Genomic DNA, 14,873 nt, shown 5'->3' with positions numbered 1-14,873 from the left:
TTGTTCCGTTCCAAGACATTGCATTCTATCTCGCATGGTTGTATCAATGATGACAGTATGTATTTGGGGGATGCAGTGCATTTGTCTCGGGTGGGAAATGAGTTACTCATAGGAGACTTCTTAGCATGGTTAAAAACGTTGAAACATGACCTTTAGGTAGGAGTTTTGTGGGGGGTCCGGATAGCCGGTCAACTATCCGGTCTGTGGCGGTAAGGTCATGATCGGTGAGCACTAATTAGAAGATCCCTATGAGTGGGCGTCACCCAACACGGATGGGAGCGCTCGGGAGAGGTGGCCATTGGCCCCTCAATGGGGAGGCGGTCCCTTCTAAGGATGGGTCGCCGGAAGTAAAGGAAAGGCGGTCAAGGCCCCTTCCTTTGTAGGAGGGGTTACAGCCCCCTCCTGGGGAATTTCCCGGGGCCAGTGACATCTGCGACGGCAGATGCGGTAAGTTGTGTGGGGTTGGGGGGAGGTCTACGATACCTTCTAGATACCTCACACGAGTCTTCGAACGACCTTTAACTGGCGTCGAGTTTTTAGGTGCCCCCGTCAAGTCAAGGGAAATTGGTAGTAGTTGCACTTGAGGTACGCCTCCGTGCTGTCGCCCCTCCCAAGTGGGAGGGGTAAGTCTGGTTAGGGATCTTGACACCGGTTATGACCTTGCCGTTGGCCCTTAAACGTTAGGATGTACAATTTCAATATTTCAAGAAAATGTTTTTGTAGGATGTTAGATCGGCTAGGAGAACCTCTGTATTAGAGAATCTGTTAAGGTTAGCCAAACATCGCAATGTGGTAATGAAATTGTACATAACATGAAACGTTTAATGTTTTTAATTTTGTTTTAATAAATACGGCCGGGAGGGTCACTCCCTCCCACTTCCAAAAACTTCAAGAACTGTTTCCGGTTTCCCTCCTTTTGGGGATTGTGTTGAGAGGGGGTGGCGGGTATCTCGGCCATATGGAAAGGGGCGACCACTCGGTCACCCCGAACGTATGGCGGAGTGCCTCGATCCCCCCGGGAAGCCATTTTTGGGCGGGAGGCGCGTCTCGGCTGGTATGCCCGAAGCGGCGTAGCCGGGGCGCGCTTTTTCCCGCCCTAGAGTGGGCTGGCCTAGACACTGACGCAGCCAGCCACGCCCTCGGGGCAGGCAGGGGCGGGTTTACGCCCGCCCTGAAGACGGATAAAAAGGGACGCAAGACCAGAAGACATCCTCTTGTTCTTGTGCTCTGAAGCTGCACCTCCTCGCTGCACGTGAGCTCGAGACAGAACGAAGAGCCAATTTTGACCCACCCACCAGCCCCTGAAGACAGCCAGTTGTTTGTAATAAAGTTGATCAATAATTCTGTTTCTGTTTCGTTTACAGGTTGTGATAGTATCATGTTGATGTGGAGTATAATAAAGAATGGTCTATTTTGTGTAGGTTTTGCGATTAAAGAGATTCGGATATAGTGTTGATTTTTAAGCATGCTCTTTCGGTCATAGTGGCCAATGTATTCGTAGGTTTAGTTAAGCATTGTCGTATTTATTTTGGTAGGCGGTAAGGTCATGATCGGTGAGCACTAATTAGAAGATCCCTATGAGTGGGCGTCACCCAACACGGATGGGAGCGCTCGGGAGAGGTGGCCATTGGCCCCTCAATGGGGAGGCGGTCCCTTCTAAGGATGGGTCGCCGGAAGTAAAGGAAAGGCGGTCAAGGCCCCTTCCTTTGTAGGAGGGGTTACAGCCCCCTCCTGGGGAATTTCCCGGGGCCAGTGACATCTGCGACGGCAGATGCGGTAAGTTGTGTGGGGTTGGGGGGAGGTCTACGATACCTTCTAGATACCTCACACGAGTCTTCGAACGACCTTTAACTGGCGTCGAGTTTTTAGGTGCCCCCGTCAAGTCAAGGGAAATTGGTAGTAGTTGCACTTGAGGTACGCCTCCGTGCTGTCGCCCCTCCCAAGTGGGAGGGGTAAGTCTGGTTAGGGATCTTGACACCGGTTATGACCTTGCCGTTGGCCCTTAAACGTTAGGATGTACAATTTCAATATTTCAAGAAAATGTTTTTGTAGGATGTTAGATCGGCTAGGAGAACCTCTGTATTAGAGAATCTGTTAAGGTTAGCCAAACATCGCAATGTGGTAATGAAATTGTACATAACATGAAACGTTTAATGTTTTTAATTTTGTTTTAATAAATACGGCCGGGAGGGTCACTCCCTCCCACTTCCAAAAACTTCAAGAACTGTTTCCGGTTTCCCTCCTTTTGGGGATTGTGTTGAGAGGGGGTGGCGGGTATCTCGGCCATATGGAAAGGGGCGACCACTCGGTCCCCCCGAACGTATGGCGGAGTGCCTCGATCCCCCCGGGAAGCCATTTTTGGGCGGGAGGCGCGTCTCGGCTGGTATGCCCGAAGCGGCGTAGCCGGGGCGCGCTTTTTCCCGCCCTAGAGTGGGCTGGCCTAGACACTGACGCAGCCAGCCACGCCCTCGGGGCAGGCAGGGGCGGGTTTACGCCCGCCCTGAAGACGGATAAAAAGGGACGCAAGACCAGAAGACATCCTCTTGTTCTTGTGCTCTGAAGCTGCACCTCCTCGCTGCACGTGAGCTCGAGACAGAACGAAGAGCCAATTTTGACCCACCCACCAGCCCCTGAAGACAGCCAGTTGTTTGTAATAAAGTTGATCAATAATTCTGTTTCTGTTTCGTTTACAGGTTGTGATAGTATCATGTTGATGTGGAGTATAATAAAGAATGGTCTATTTTGTGTAGGTTTTGCGATTAAAGAGATTCGGATATAGTGTTGATTTTTAAGCATGCTCTTTCGGTCATAGTGGCCAATGTATTCGTAGGTTTAGTTAAGCATTGTCGTATTTATTTTGGTAGGCGGTAAGGTCATGATCGGTGAGCACTAATTAGAAGATCCCTATGAGTGGGCGTCACCCAACACGGATGGGAGCGCTCGGGAGAGGTGGCCATTGGCCCCTCAATGGGGAGGCGGTCCCTTCTAAGGATGGGTCGCCGGAAGTAAAGGAAAGGCGGTCAAGGCCCCTTCCTTTGTAGGAGGGGTTACAGCCCCCTCCTGGGGAATTTCCCGGGGCCAGTGACATCTGCGACGGCAGATGCGGTAAGTTGTGTGGGGTTGGGGGGAGGTCTACGATACCTTCTAGATACCTCACACGAGTCTTCGAACGACCTTTAACTGGCGTCGAGTTTTTAGGTGCCCCGTCAAGTCAAGGGAAATTGGTAGTAGTTGCACTTGAGGTACGCCTCCGTGCTGTCGCCCCTCCCAAGTGGGAGGGGTAAGTCTGGTTAGGGATCTTGACACCGGTTATGACCTTGCCGTTGGCCCTTAAACGTTAGGATGTACAATTTCAATATTTCAAGAAAATGTTTTTGTAGGATGTTCGATCGGCTAGGAGAACCTCTGTATTAGAGAATCTGTTAAGGTTAGCCAAACATCGCAATGTGGTAATGAAATTGTACATAACATGAAACGTTTAATGTTTTTAATTTTGTTTTAATAAATACGGCCGGGAGGGTCACTCCCTCCCACTTCCAAAAACTTCAAGAACTGTTTCCGGTTTCCCTCCTTTTGGGGATTGTGTTGAGAGGGGGTGGCGGGTATCTCGGCCATATAGAATGTAGCTGATGCTGGCATAATGCATTCTCATTTTTAGAAGTGAGGAATGAGTTGATCCACAAAAGTACCAATTAGACATTAGGAAATGGCTTGCTAATGAGATGTCCTGTTTGAGTTCTTAGTATGACCTTTGTGCTCTGTACTGTGGCATTGTAAAAACGAGGTGAAGCTGGAAAGGTATTTTTAAATTCTACCTAACATCTTCAACTTTGGAATTGGCCTTCTTTTTGCAAATGAGAACATCAGCTGTCAACTTCAATCAGGCGTCATTGTCCAGAGGCTTTTTCACCAGTGTTCAATTGCAGCAGCTCAAATTGGCTTTATTATATTGTATTAGATTACACTTGTACCTCCTCTGTATTTGTGTAATCTCCTTTCTTTACTGCCATCTTAAATTCTTAGCTGTAATTCTTCCCACCACCACCGCCTTGCAGCCGCCTCATTCTTATAAAGAATAATTTCTCAATTCAGTCACTCTCCTAAAATTTGTGTTAAATTGTACGTCTTCTGTGTGTGCAAATGCTCGTTATTCTTTCTGAAATGCATAGAATATGAATTGGACAATGAACATTTGAAATGGGCTTTGGTATTCATGTATCCCTCGTACTACAGAGTGTTCCTTGATTGCATACGATTTATTCTATGTTTCAGGGCTCTGGCTGATATCTTAAGGCAGCAAGGACCAATTCCAATTGCTCATTGTGAAAGGGAGACAATTTCGGCCATTGATAATTCCCCCAAAGAAAACACACCGGTGAGGACGACCACAAAGAACCACTACACTCCCGTTCGTTCATCCAAACCTAATCATGGTAAGTTCTTATTTTTAATATTTGCAAGTCATTGTAAGCTAGACCTGTTAAGAATGATATTTGAGAAATCTGGGGATAAAAAAATTAGAATAATGTGTGTGGGTGAATGGGGTCAAAGTAAGAGTGCAAATAGAAATATCTGACTTTACATATGAATCAGAAATTACAGAGATGATAGAAAATATGGGAATTCCACACTTCTGATTACGCCCAACCTGGAAGATGTTTCACCAGATAAAAGTTGGTGAAGTTTTCTAATAGGAAAGGGCTGAAAAGCCAGGAACTGCCAAGCTTTCATTTTAATTTCCATGATATTTTCCTAATTCCAAGTGCATCTTTAAGGACTGACTCAGAATACCATGGTATACACATGTCTGGAAATACAGGTAACTATATCCCTGCCCACTTGGAATGAGGGCCTTGTGCATCTTGTACTTGAACAATCCATTAGGGAAGTGCACAAACATCAAACAAGCCCATTTCAATGTCTGTTTCTATGGAGCCCACCTTCCCCACGCAACACCTTCCCACAGTGCCAGGATGCATGTGACCACTATTGTCATGAATTAGAGGAGGTAGAAGTCACTGATGAGAGAGGCTTGTTTGTGGGTACTGGAGTGGACTGAGAGGGAAGGAAGAGAGTGGCCAATCAGCAAGCAAGCTTAGGCGTTAGGTTAGCACCTGGACGTCTTCCCTCGCGAGTGCAATGCAGCAGAAGAATTGTCCTGTATTTAAAATAATTGTTAAACATATGGCGGTGTGAATTCAGCGGGTACATAGGTTTTAATGTAACTGATCTCCAAGATGTAGAATTAAACAATTGATAGTTCAAATAATATAAACAACCACTCCTTATTAGATACAATATTAAAAAAATCAGATTTTAAGATGTTTTCGATAAATGTAAAAACTGTGAGTAAACAGATTTAAAATGAATGTTCTTTTATTGCTTCACATAGATATAAATTCCAATACAATTGATAGACTGCGCTTAGACAGGCTAAAATTCAAGGGATTCGACTTGGTGTCTTTGGAAAACTTCACTGTCCTGTTGACTTCTCTTTCTGGATTACGGTGACATGCTTGCTTCTGTACTCATGTTTTCCAGGAGCAGCTCTGCTCAGCATTACTCACTTAAACAATAAACTGTGTTTCGCTGAGAAGACATAATCTCATTTTACACTGGTGAGGCTGGCTAATCAGAAATCATTTGTTTATTAAGCCTAATTAAAAGCCTTATTAACTCCCTCCTGATTGGATTTATCGTAAGAGCATCCAGTGTAAGTCAATGCATTCCATTAGCTGGCAAATACTGAGCAAACATTAAATATGAAAAAGAACATATGCGCACACTATGGCTCATAAATCTGAACATAGTTAATTTCACATAAACACAAATAAACCATAGAGTCTGCTGCAAATAAGCGAGTGGCCATAAACAGAAAGCAATAGAAATCTATGTGATAAAAGCAAACCTTGGATTAATCTCAACCAATGACAGTCAAACTGACCACATTCCAGTCCATCGTTTTTCATACTAGTGCGACATGAGCCATAGGCAATGGTGTCTTAGTCCTGCCCTTATGTAACAGTCAAACCCAAACTGCCCACCAGGACCGGAGATTCGTTCAAGCATTCTTCTATCACTTTGTAGTTTGTTGTGGTAAAAATTCAAAGTAAGACACAGATTATGTTCATCATTCCTTAAAACGCTTTGTTTGTTGGCACAGTAAATACCCGAAGTGTGACACTGAGATTACTTAATCAATCATATTTGTGAGTTGAAGTGGCTAAAAGTTAATGTAAAAACGTTTCATTTCAAAGATCGTTTTCTAATGAAGTTATTTTTAATGGAGAGAGGGTCAAGAGGAAACGATCCAATTTCTTTTGACATTCTATGTGGTGCAGGGGAATAATATGGGGCCTCTTCAATCGATCTCTCCGAAGACAAGAAAAAACACCTCTACGGGGGGCTTCAAGAACGAGACCTTGGGCCCTTTTGAGTATTTTCTATGAAAGAGCCCTTTTTCAGAGTGCACATGTAAACGAGGCCTCCACACGGGAATAGGTCCTGTCTTCTGTCTGTGCTTAGAGTATGATGATCTTAGGCATACTGATTTAGAATCCTTTTCCATTACATTTTCTTTATCAAACTTGAAAGTATGTTATGATGGTATTACCATTCTGAAACATAGAATATGGTGTTTAATTCAGTAATTTTCTATACTTGATTAACAGAAGATGACGGAGAATTTGTTAAGTCTGTATGTATTTTAAAAAACTTTTTATTGCATGTTCACCATACCAGTCTCCAATGTATATTTTCAAATGTCATGTTTCAAGTTACACATAGAGAGGGGCCTAGATTCAGCCCTCTTCAGTCATTGCCAGTACCCTCCACATTTTTGCATCAGATCACTGCCAGCTTTGCTCCTGTTGTCATTCCCATTTTTGGATCAGCTTAAAGTGCAGCCATTTGGTGATTAGACTGTCAGACATACATTGGGGGACCCTGCATGGAAATGAAGTGAATTGTATTGCCCATTTCTTGATAATTCGACACTGTAGCCCATCACACGCTGCAACAGGGTCTAAAAAGGGGAGGAGTGGCTGGGTAATGCGTGGGAATGGTTGGAGTCCTTTCTGCTAGATCGCAGTTTTCAAGTGGCACAGGGATCTTACCGATCGAAAGACATCAGCATGAAACAGGGGGTACCACAGGGGTCCAGTCTCAGCCCAACCCTCTTTAATCTGTATGTTACACCAGCAGCAGAGATCATGGACAAATTTGAGGTGGAAGTCGTGTCTTATGCAAACGACACACAACTGGTTGTGGCTTTGACACAGCCAGAGAAACAGGCCGCCTGCAACTTCTGTTCCTGCCTCCAGGAACTGCCGGCCTGAAAGGCTAACAACTGCCTCAAACTGAATGGAAACAAGACCGAGTTACTAATTGTGGGGAAGGCCCCCTTAGTGTGGACCTCGGCTTGGTGGCCTCCAGCGTTAGGCCCTCTACCCACTCCTAGTGATCAAGTGAGGAATCTGGGGGCATGGCTCGATACCACAATCTCATTGGAGCACTACACCAAATGGGTGGCAGGCACCTGCTTTGGCATACTGAGGGTTCTCAGGAAAACACTGGATTTACTGCCACTGTCAGCCAGGAAAACCATCGACCATGCCTTTATAATATCCAGGCTGGACTATGGGAATGTCCTCTATTTGGGAGCCAATGCCAAGTGCACTCAGAGGCTGCAACGCATACAGAATGCGGCTGCATGCCTGGTCTTGATGCTACCTAAGAGAGCGCCTTCGAAGAGAGCACTGAGAACACTACATTGTCTCCTGATTAAGGAACGTGTGATGTTTAAAGCCCTATGTGTTGGAAACCGAATCTTACAGGGGAAAGGGCCCACCTACCTCCACAACCTGTTAACCCCGTACCACTCTTCGCAACAGCTGGGATCTAGCGGGAATGGGCAGGTCCAGGTTCTGAAATTCAGAAGAGTGAGAATGGGAGGGCATTCCTTTCGTGTTTTGGCAGCCCAACAATGGAACAGACTTCCTCTGAATCTCCGGCTGGAGACGTCAGAGATTGTATTCCGCAAAGAGCTTAAAACTCACCCATTTCCCAAAGATTAAGGCAGGATAGGTTTTGGGGCAGGTGGAAAGCAACAGGAGCAGTGTTGCTCTGGCTCTGCCGTTGGTCTTTATAGCGCGGGGACACACTAGATCAGTGTAACCAGGCGCGTTATAAATTCAAGAATAAATAAATAAATTTAAGCTGAGTTACAACAGTATAACTGTGTGTTATAGATGGAGGTTATTACCAAGCAGCAACAAAGTCCTCCTTACAAATATGCCAGATTTGCCCGCTGAAAAACTCCATTCTTTGAGTTAAATGAGTGATGGGTGGGACACATGAATTAGCGATAGAGGGCACCTGGTGGGTCACGCTGAAGGAAGTAAATGGTGCATTTATTCCTGCTCTGTTCCTAAGAGACTTCCCTGCAGCTAGAGGATGTGCCAATCACAAGGATGCTGGTGCTCTATTCTGTGTTTGCTGGATATCATGTGGGTGTCATCTTAAGGCCATCAGGGGGCCAGGGCAAGACATACATTGGGGGCCCCTGCATGGAAATATTGTGAATTGTATTGCCCATTTCTTGATGATTCATGTGCTCTGCGATGCCAAACAATACCAATTTTTATGTTAAACTTTGATAGGGTCACACAACAGTTGAAATGTACCTTGAATAGAACCCAAAAGTCCTTAAGTAACACTGGGTAGAGAGACGAAGTCATGGGATAGAGATTAACAGATGGAGAGAGATTTAGAGAGTGAAAAATAGAACAGACAGAGATCAATTAGACAGGAGAAAGTTCACTTATACAGGGGGCCCCTTGGAAGGCGGGAGCGCCGGGAAAGTGCCCACTTTACCATGCCTTAAAACATCCTTGTCAGGACGTGCTCAGAATCCTGGTGCACACACTATGTTCAAGGAGTTGAATTTCTGATGCTGCATACACAAGAGGGTATTCCCGAACAGAGCAAGAAGCATTGAATCAGATGACTTTCAACATGGCTCACTCTGACTTATTGATACATCCCCTGAGGAAGGGTTCGTGCTTTGTAGAACCCGAAATGCATTGGGATTTGCTTTCACAATAGTTTAAGAACCGACTTTTTTATGATAGAAGTGTTTATTTGATTCATTTTGACCTTTTACGAACTGCTGAATAGTTTAAACATTTATGTTGCTTCAGAAGTGAAATGTCAATTCAGTTCAGATGAAATAATTTTTGTCATATAATGAAGATGAACTAAAGGTTTAATTAAATTTAAGCACCTTTGAGTGTATTGAGTCAAGTTTACTAATTTTGTTATAAAGAGTTTGGAGATGACTCCGGTCGCCCCTAAAATGCTGTGCTCCGCTTGACAGGTTGTGGAGATTCCACAGCCCTTTCACAATCACTCTGAAGTGAGCCATGTTGAAGAGGTGTGGCGCCGTGGCCAGGGCAACTGATGCTGGAATCTGTGGCTCACGGTTCGATCCCTGGGACGTGTGGCAGATCAGCTCAGCACCATGTGACTCTGGGCAATAACTTGCTTAATCTTCCCGACGCCCCCCAGCACCAGGATGCCTTTGGGTAGCTGTTCGCGCTTTACAAATACTGAATTTTACTCTGCTCCAGTGCGTACAATTTAATTTAGTACTTTACTACTACCTGGATCCAAAATATAAATATAAAGCCCTACCGGGACATTACGGGGCAGTCCTTGCTTAAACAGCCGCACAGCGCAAAAATAACCGCAGCAGCGATGCGGTTAAAGTGGGGGCCCAGGGGTCCACGGGTGGTACCCACTACATGCCAAATGTAGGTCATGGTTGGAATCTCTAAGGCCCTAGCTGGCAATACATGGGGCCTCCATTGCTTGCTCCCACCTTGGCAAAAAAAAATATTCCCTGCCCCCCCATGGGCAGAAGGAAACTTTTGTTATCTGCCCACAGTGTGCTGGCCTGGGAGTTAAGTTTATTTTCCCTGTCCGTACTTTATCAGGAAGAGAAATGCAGTGTACTGAGGGGTAGGGTCCCGAGATCCTGCTTTGATCGGGCCTCACGGCATGAGATCCCCGGAGTCGGTCTATGGGGAGGGGTTGGGGACTCAACCCCCCTGCCAATAAATAAACTGGCCCAAGGGATGGGGTCTCTGGGACCTCTTTTAAACTTAGGGGCAGGGGGTACACCCCCACTGCCCAAAATGAATACTTCACCAAGGGGGATATCTAGCAATTTCAATGCTGATGACGGAACCGCTCCATCATCTGCCGCGGTAGCGCTGTGCTGATGACGGAGCGGTTCCGTCATGGCCCGCTCACCGCACCTGTGCGGCGCAGATTTTGTGCATGCGCTGGGCGTTCCATTGAGCGGGTGGGGTCATGATGGAACTGCTCCGTCATGAGCACAGCTCAACCGAGGCTGGTAACGGAGCGGCTCCGTCACCAGAATGGGCGCGCCGAGTGGCCGCCTCGCGCCCTTAGCGCTGCGGTGGAATAGCCTCCGCAGCGAAGGTGATGATAGACAAAGCCAGCTAAGGTTTGCATAGAGGAACATTTAGCCATGATGGCATGCACTGAACAGTATGGTAGACCATTGGCGGTGTGATGGGCTGGTAGGGGATTAGATTGTAAGCACTAGCTCAGCCTGGCCATGGTGCTGGTGAGATGAGGCATAGCTTCCATTTTGTCCTAAAATAATGAACCACAGAATTGTGCTTCAAGGACGATGAAAATACTCAACTTTTTCCTTAAATGCTTAAACCTCTGCAAGCAATATCTTGGGAGGAAAGGATGTCTAAGAAAGCGTATGTAACTCAGGAAGCCATGTACATACCTTCTGCAGTCCTCCTTGTTGCAGTCTTTGTCCCAGAGTTTTCCAGGAATAGACTGAGCTGGACTATATCATGATTCTCAATCCAAGATGGTGGGCACTGTGTATTCTTGTGGCAGCTCACCAATCAGAGACTGCTCCTGTACTTCCTGTGAAGTCACTTCCCAACTCATTAATATAATAGGCTGTAGAATCCAGGGGTAAATGTGCTACAATGCAGGAAATAGTATTTTTATTTCATGTTGTTCTTCGTTCCCTTGATTTTGATTTGTGCCCCATTGTTTCTCCTCAGGATTTTCCTTCTAATTATTGAAATTCTTTCTCATCTGCCTGTGGAAATTTTCCATTCATGTTTTAGTTAGGGTAAGGGAAAGGTTGGATCACTTCTGTTTGCTTAAAGTGTGTGAGTAACACATACACATACAGTAAAATAGCTAAATCACCTCAATGTCCACACTAAGCTTAATTGAAAAGATAACACTTAAAATGAATGCAACAAAAATTAAGGAAAGGAATCTTGGGTCTCACGGCCATTGGTACAATGAAAAGGTATTGAGTGAAAATTCATGGAAATATCAAAATAATGAACAATTTTTGTCTCAAAGCAAGAGAGTTGACGGAACATAGGACCCACTTGTTGCCGTATCAACAAGTGCACAGGGTCCGCTACAACTGTTTGTTGGTCCTGGTGAAGCATGAATGTCCTACATTACCGACTGCCAGTCAATATCTGAGATGTGATTCAAAACGGTTAAGTAAGTGTTGCAAGAGTTCGTGATATCTGGACATCTGATTCACAAACTGAGTGCGAGAAATGTTCTACAAAGCCAATTTGGCGACCAAATCAAAACAGGGCTCCAGATTATTAGGTGCATGCTGCTTTACGAAGTGAAGAAAGAGCAAGCGGCTTGTTGAGGATGAATAGACTTTGCAGCAGAAGTAGATGAACATCTCTTGCCGTTTTCAATAATATCACAGAGATTCCACCTTGTCCTTAGAAGCTGCCTAGTGACCTCAACTCACTAGAATAAACTTACAGGGCGTTCTTCACAATGTTCAAGTCCAGAAACAATTGGGGCCTTCTCCATTTTCTGATTTTCCAGACCTCAAGAAAGGGGCTGCCTAACAAAGCCTAACAAACTGCAGCTGAGTGTCTCCCCACACACCTGGTAGATTGTATTCTTAATACCTTCTCTTAAGTAGGAATCATCCACAGGCCAGGAACTCTTCTTTATGCGTTAGTCGTTTTCTCTCCGCACATTTGACAGGAGCTATGTTATTCCATTAGACAAAGCAGAATTCCCCAACAGACTCACACCTCGCTATTCTTTAGAGATCAGTTTATAAAAGAGGATTTCTCAATTCTGGATGAATAAAGTGGAGAAAAATTCAACGATAAGAGTATTTGCTGGGATCGTCTGCAGCGGGGGAATCTTTACAGTCCATACCCCCCCCCCCCCCCGCACAGATGCCTACCTTTCTTGTCAAGCTCCAAGATTTACTCTGAGGAGAAGTGTCTGGATTCCATGGCATTGTTAGGGACACTATTATATAAAACAGCAGTTGCCACGCTATCCCCCACCTACCCCCACACACATTTCCTATAGTATCCTCCATTTCCTAACCTACGAGAGTGTCTTGTGGCATCAGAATAGGCATGAGATCCCACAACATGATTTATAGGGTTTCAAGTGTAGTAGTTTCAGGCTACACCTCGTCTTCATGCAGCAATAATTATGCAGTAATGAGGCGTTCAATTCTCTTCTAAGGTAAATGATGGTGGAATCAGACGGAAGCTGATTGCAGGTTCTAGTTCTAATGAAAGTTTTTTTTAAGGGAGGGGGGGCTATTTCAAACGACCACTTGCTTTTGTGATGCCTGATTGATGCGCTTTAAACATCAACCCTCCCTCTCCAAACTCTCTTTTGGAAATGTTTATTTTGCCAAGATCCTGGGTGTGGTCTCTTTCATATAGCTGCGGGTTTAAAAGATATCACTCTTTGCCGAAAGCTTCAATTGGTAGGATATTAGTAGTGGATGAAACTGTGCCACATTCATTGAAGTTACTAATTATGAACATGTCGATTGTTATCGGGCGAGCCATTGAAGATATCTCCCCTGATCCGATACATCTTTACCTGCAATTATTTCACCCAGTGCTTAACTTTACATTTTCCAAATTGGCGGTATCACTGAGGAAGGGGTTGTGTTCGTTGCATTTAGTTCAGTTTCAAACCTGACTCTGGTAGAAATAATTTGACCTTCATGTGGCAGCAGCTATAGCATTAGTTATGGGTACTTTATTGTTTGTTTCTAAAGAGTACTTATTTTATTGGCATCTGTTTTCCTTCTGTGGCTGAGAGTTTATTTCCTCACTTAGGTCCACTAAGGCCCTACTCAGTCTTTTTGGCTGAGTAGGGCCCCTGCTCCCCGAAAAAAGCACTGTACATAAGTTCCCCCACCCCACAAAAAGCACTGTACATAAAGGGTATTATTATGACCAATTGCATATTATTTAAGGCATTTGCCTAAGAATGACTGATGGTTAAGTCAGCCATGCCGGGACACACATTCATGCCCTGCACATCCCCGCTTACTTCAGCAGGAAGTGCTGGACTAATTCTGTAAGCATGATTTAATTTACCCAAATTGTAAACACTCCTATCTTTCTGTTAATTACGTTTTGGCCACTGAATTCAGTCTTTAGTCAAACAAGATGAAATTATTATTGAGGTAGCCGCTCCTACAAAATCCACGAACCCAAACACGTCCTTATCTGCACTGCTAGGGATCAGCATGCTGAAATGTAGCAGGATGCTGATTAGACTAATGTTTTTAAAGGTAATTGCCTAATATGTGCTGTAAGAGCTGCAATGGGATTATTTAAAACACCCAGGTGTGCGATGTAGAAGATAATAAAATATGCACCAGAACATTCTGTACTTGTTATATGTTTCCTCTGAAAGTATGCGCATCAATAAAAAGTTAAGTGCACTTTTCGACCCAGCCAGAGACCAAACTTATTAATCTCCCTATATTATAGAAGAGAAAAGAGCCATTGACAGCTGTAACCAGAAAATATTATTGAGCTAGGAACAAATGCATGTGAAAAAGATTTTCATACTCACAGATGTTGTGACAATAAAGGAATGTAATACCTTCCAAAAATTTGAAAAGCCCTCAAGTGTAGACCTTATTTCTGAACTTATGAACATGATGTGATGGACTGCGATAAAAATGGTGGGCATATTTACAAGCCGCTTGCGCTGCTGGTGTTTCACTTTTTTTGACGCACAGGTGGCGCAGTCTGGTGCTCCATATATACAAGGACATGTAATGTCACCCTGTGTGGCTTTTCGTGTCCTTGTAATTACGGCCCCTTTTCATGCTTCACTTTGCATTAAAGGGGCTTCCCATGGGTGTTGCTGTGGTGTGTTCCTATGCAACACCCATGGATTCTGCCGCATTTCCCAAGGTAGGCGCTACGAGGAGAAATACTTTTATTTTTCATCGTCACCTCTCGTGATTGTTTTTGTGTAGGACGGTGTCCCTTCCTGCAAAAACAATCATCCTCCATTGACGCATGGCTTCCAATTGTGAGCCAGCTCAGGAGAGTCTCAGGGATGCCTCACATTGTTGGAAATATGATGCATCCCTTTGCTTAGAAAGTAACAAAGCGCGGCAAAGCCAAATGGCTTGCGGCACCAGGCTACATTACTTCCTTCTAAATAAGGCCCAACATAACTTAATATGAAAGTGCTCTGAAAAGCAAGAATGTAACTGCATTTGCAGGCTATATATAAATTCTAATGAAAGTGCCTAGAACAGTGTCTGTACTGCTTAACAGTCACCAGAGTTTGAACAACTGAGACATCATATAAATTGAACAAGATTAAACTGTTGTTCTTTGAGAACACCTCTATGAACTCATGTGCATTCAGAAAAAATCCACTTTATAAAGGTTTGCCAGGGGTACATTCAACATTACAAATAGAGCATTTACAGGACTCTGTCAAACAAATGGTAAAAATATTTTGATTGTCTGAAA

General features: G+C 44.5%; 1 protein-coding gene across 2 annotated transcripts in view; it reads left to right on the top strand.

Annotated features, from left to right (window-relative positions):
• Nucleotides 1-14,873, top strand: part of SHISA6 (shisa family member 6) — a 1,105,137-nt gene that overhangs the window by 195,764 nt on the left and 894,500 nt on the right. For both annotated transcript variants that reach the window (XM_086928730.1, XM_086928729.1), the window contains exon 3: nucleotides 4,273-4,433. In XM_086928730.1, coding sequence (XP_086784856.1) covers nucleotides 4,273-4,433 — 161 coding nt within the window. The remainder of the gene's footprint in view (nucleotides 1-4,272; nucleotides 4,434-14,873) is intronic.

Source organism: Lissotriton vulgaris, chromosome 7, assembly GCF_964263255.1.
Source record: "Lissotriton vulgaris chromosome 7, aLisVul1.2, whole genome shotgun sequence".
Classification (NCBI taxonomy): Eukaryota; Metazoa; Chordata; class Amphibia; order Caudata; family Salamandridae; genus Lissotriton; species Lissotriton vulgaris.
This window is presented reverse-complemented; position numbering and strand designations above follow the sequence as displayed.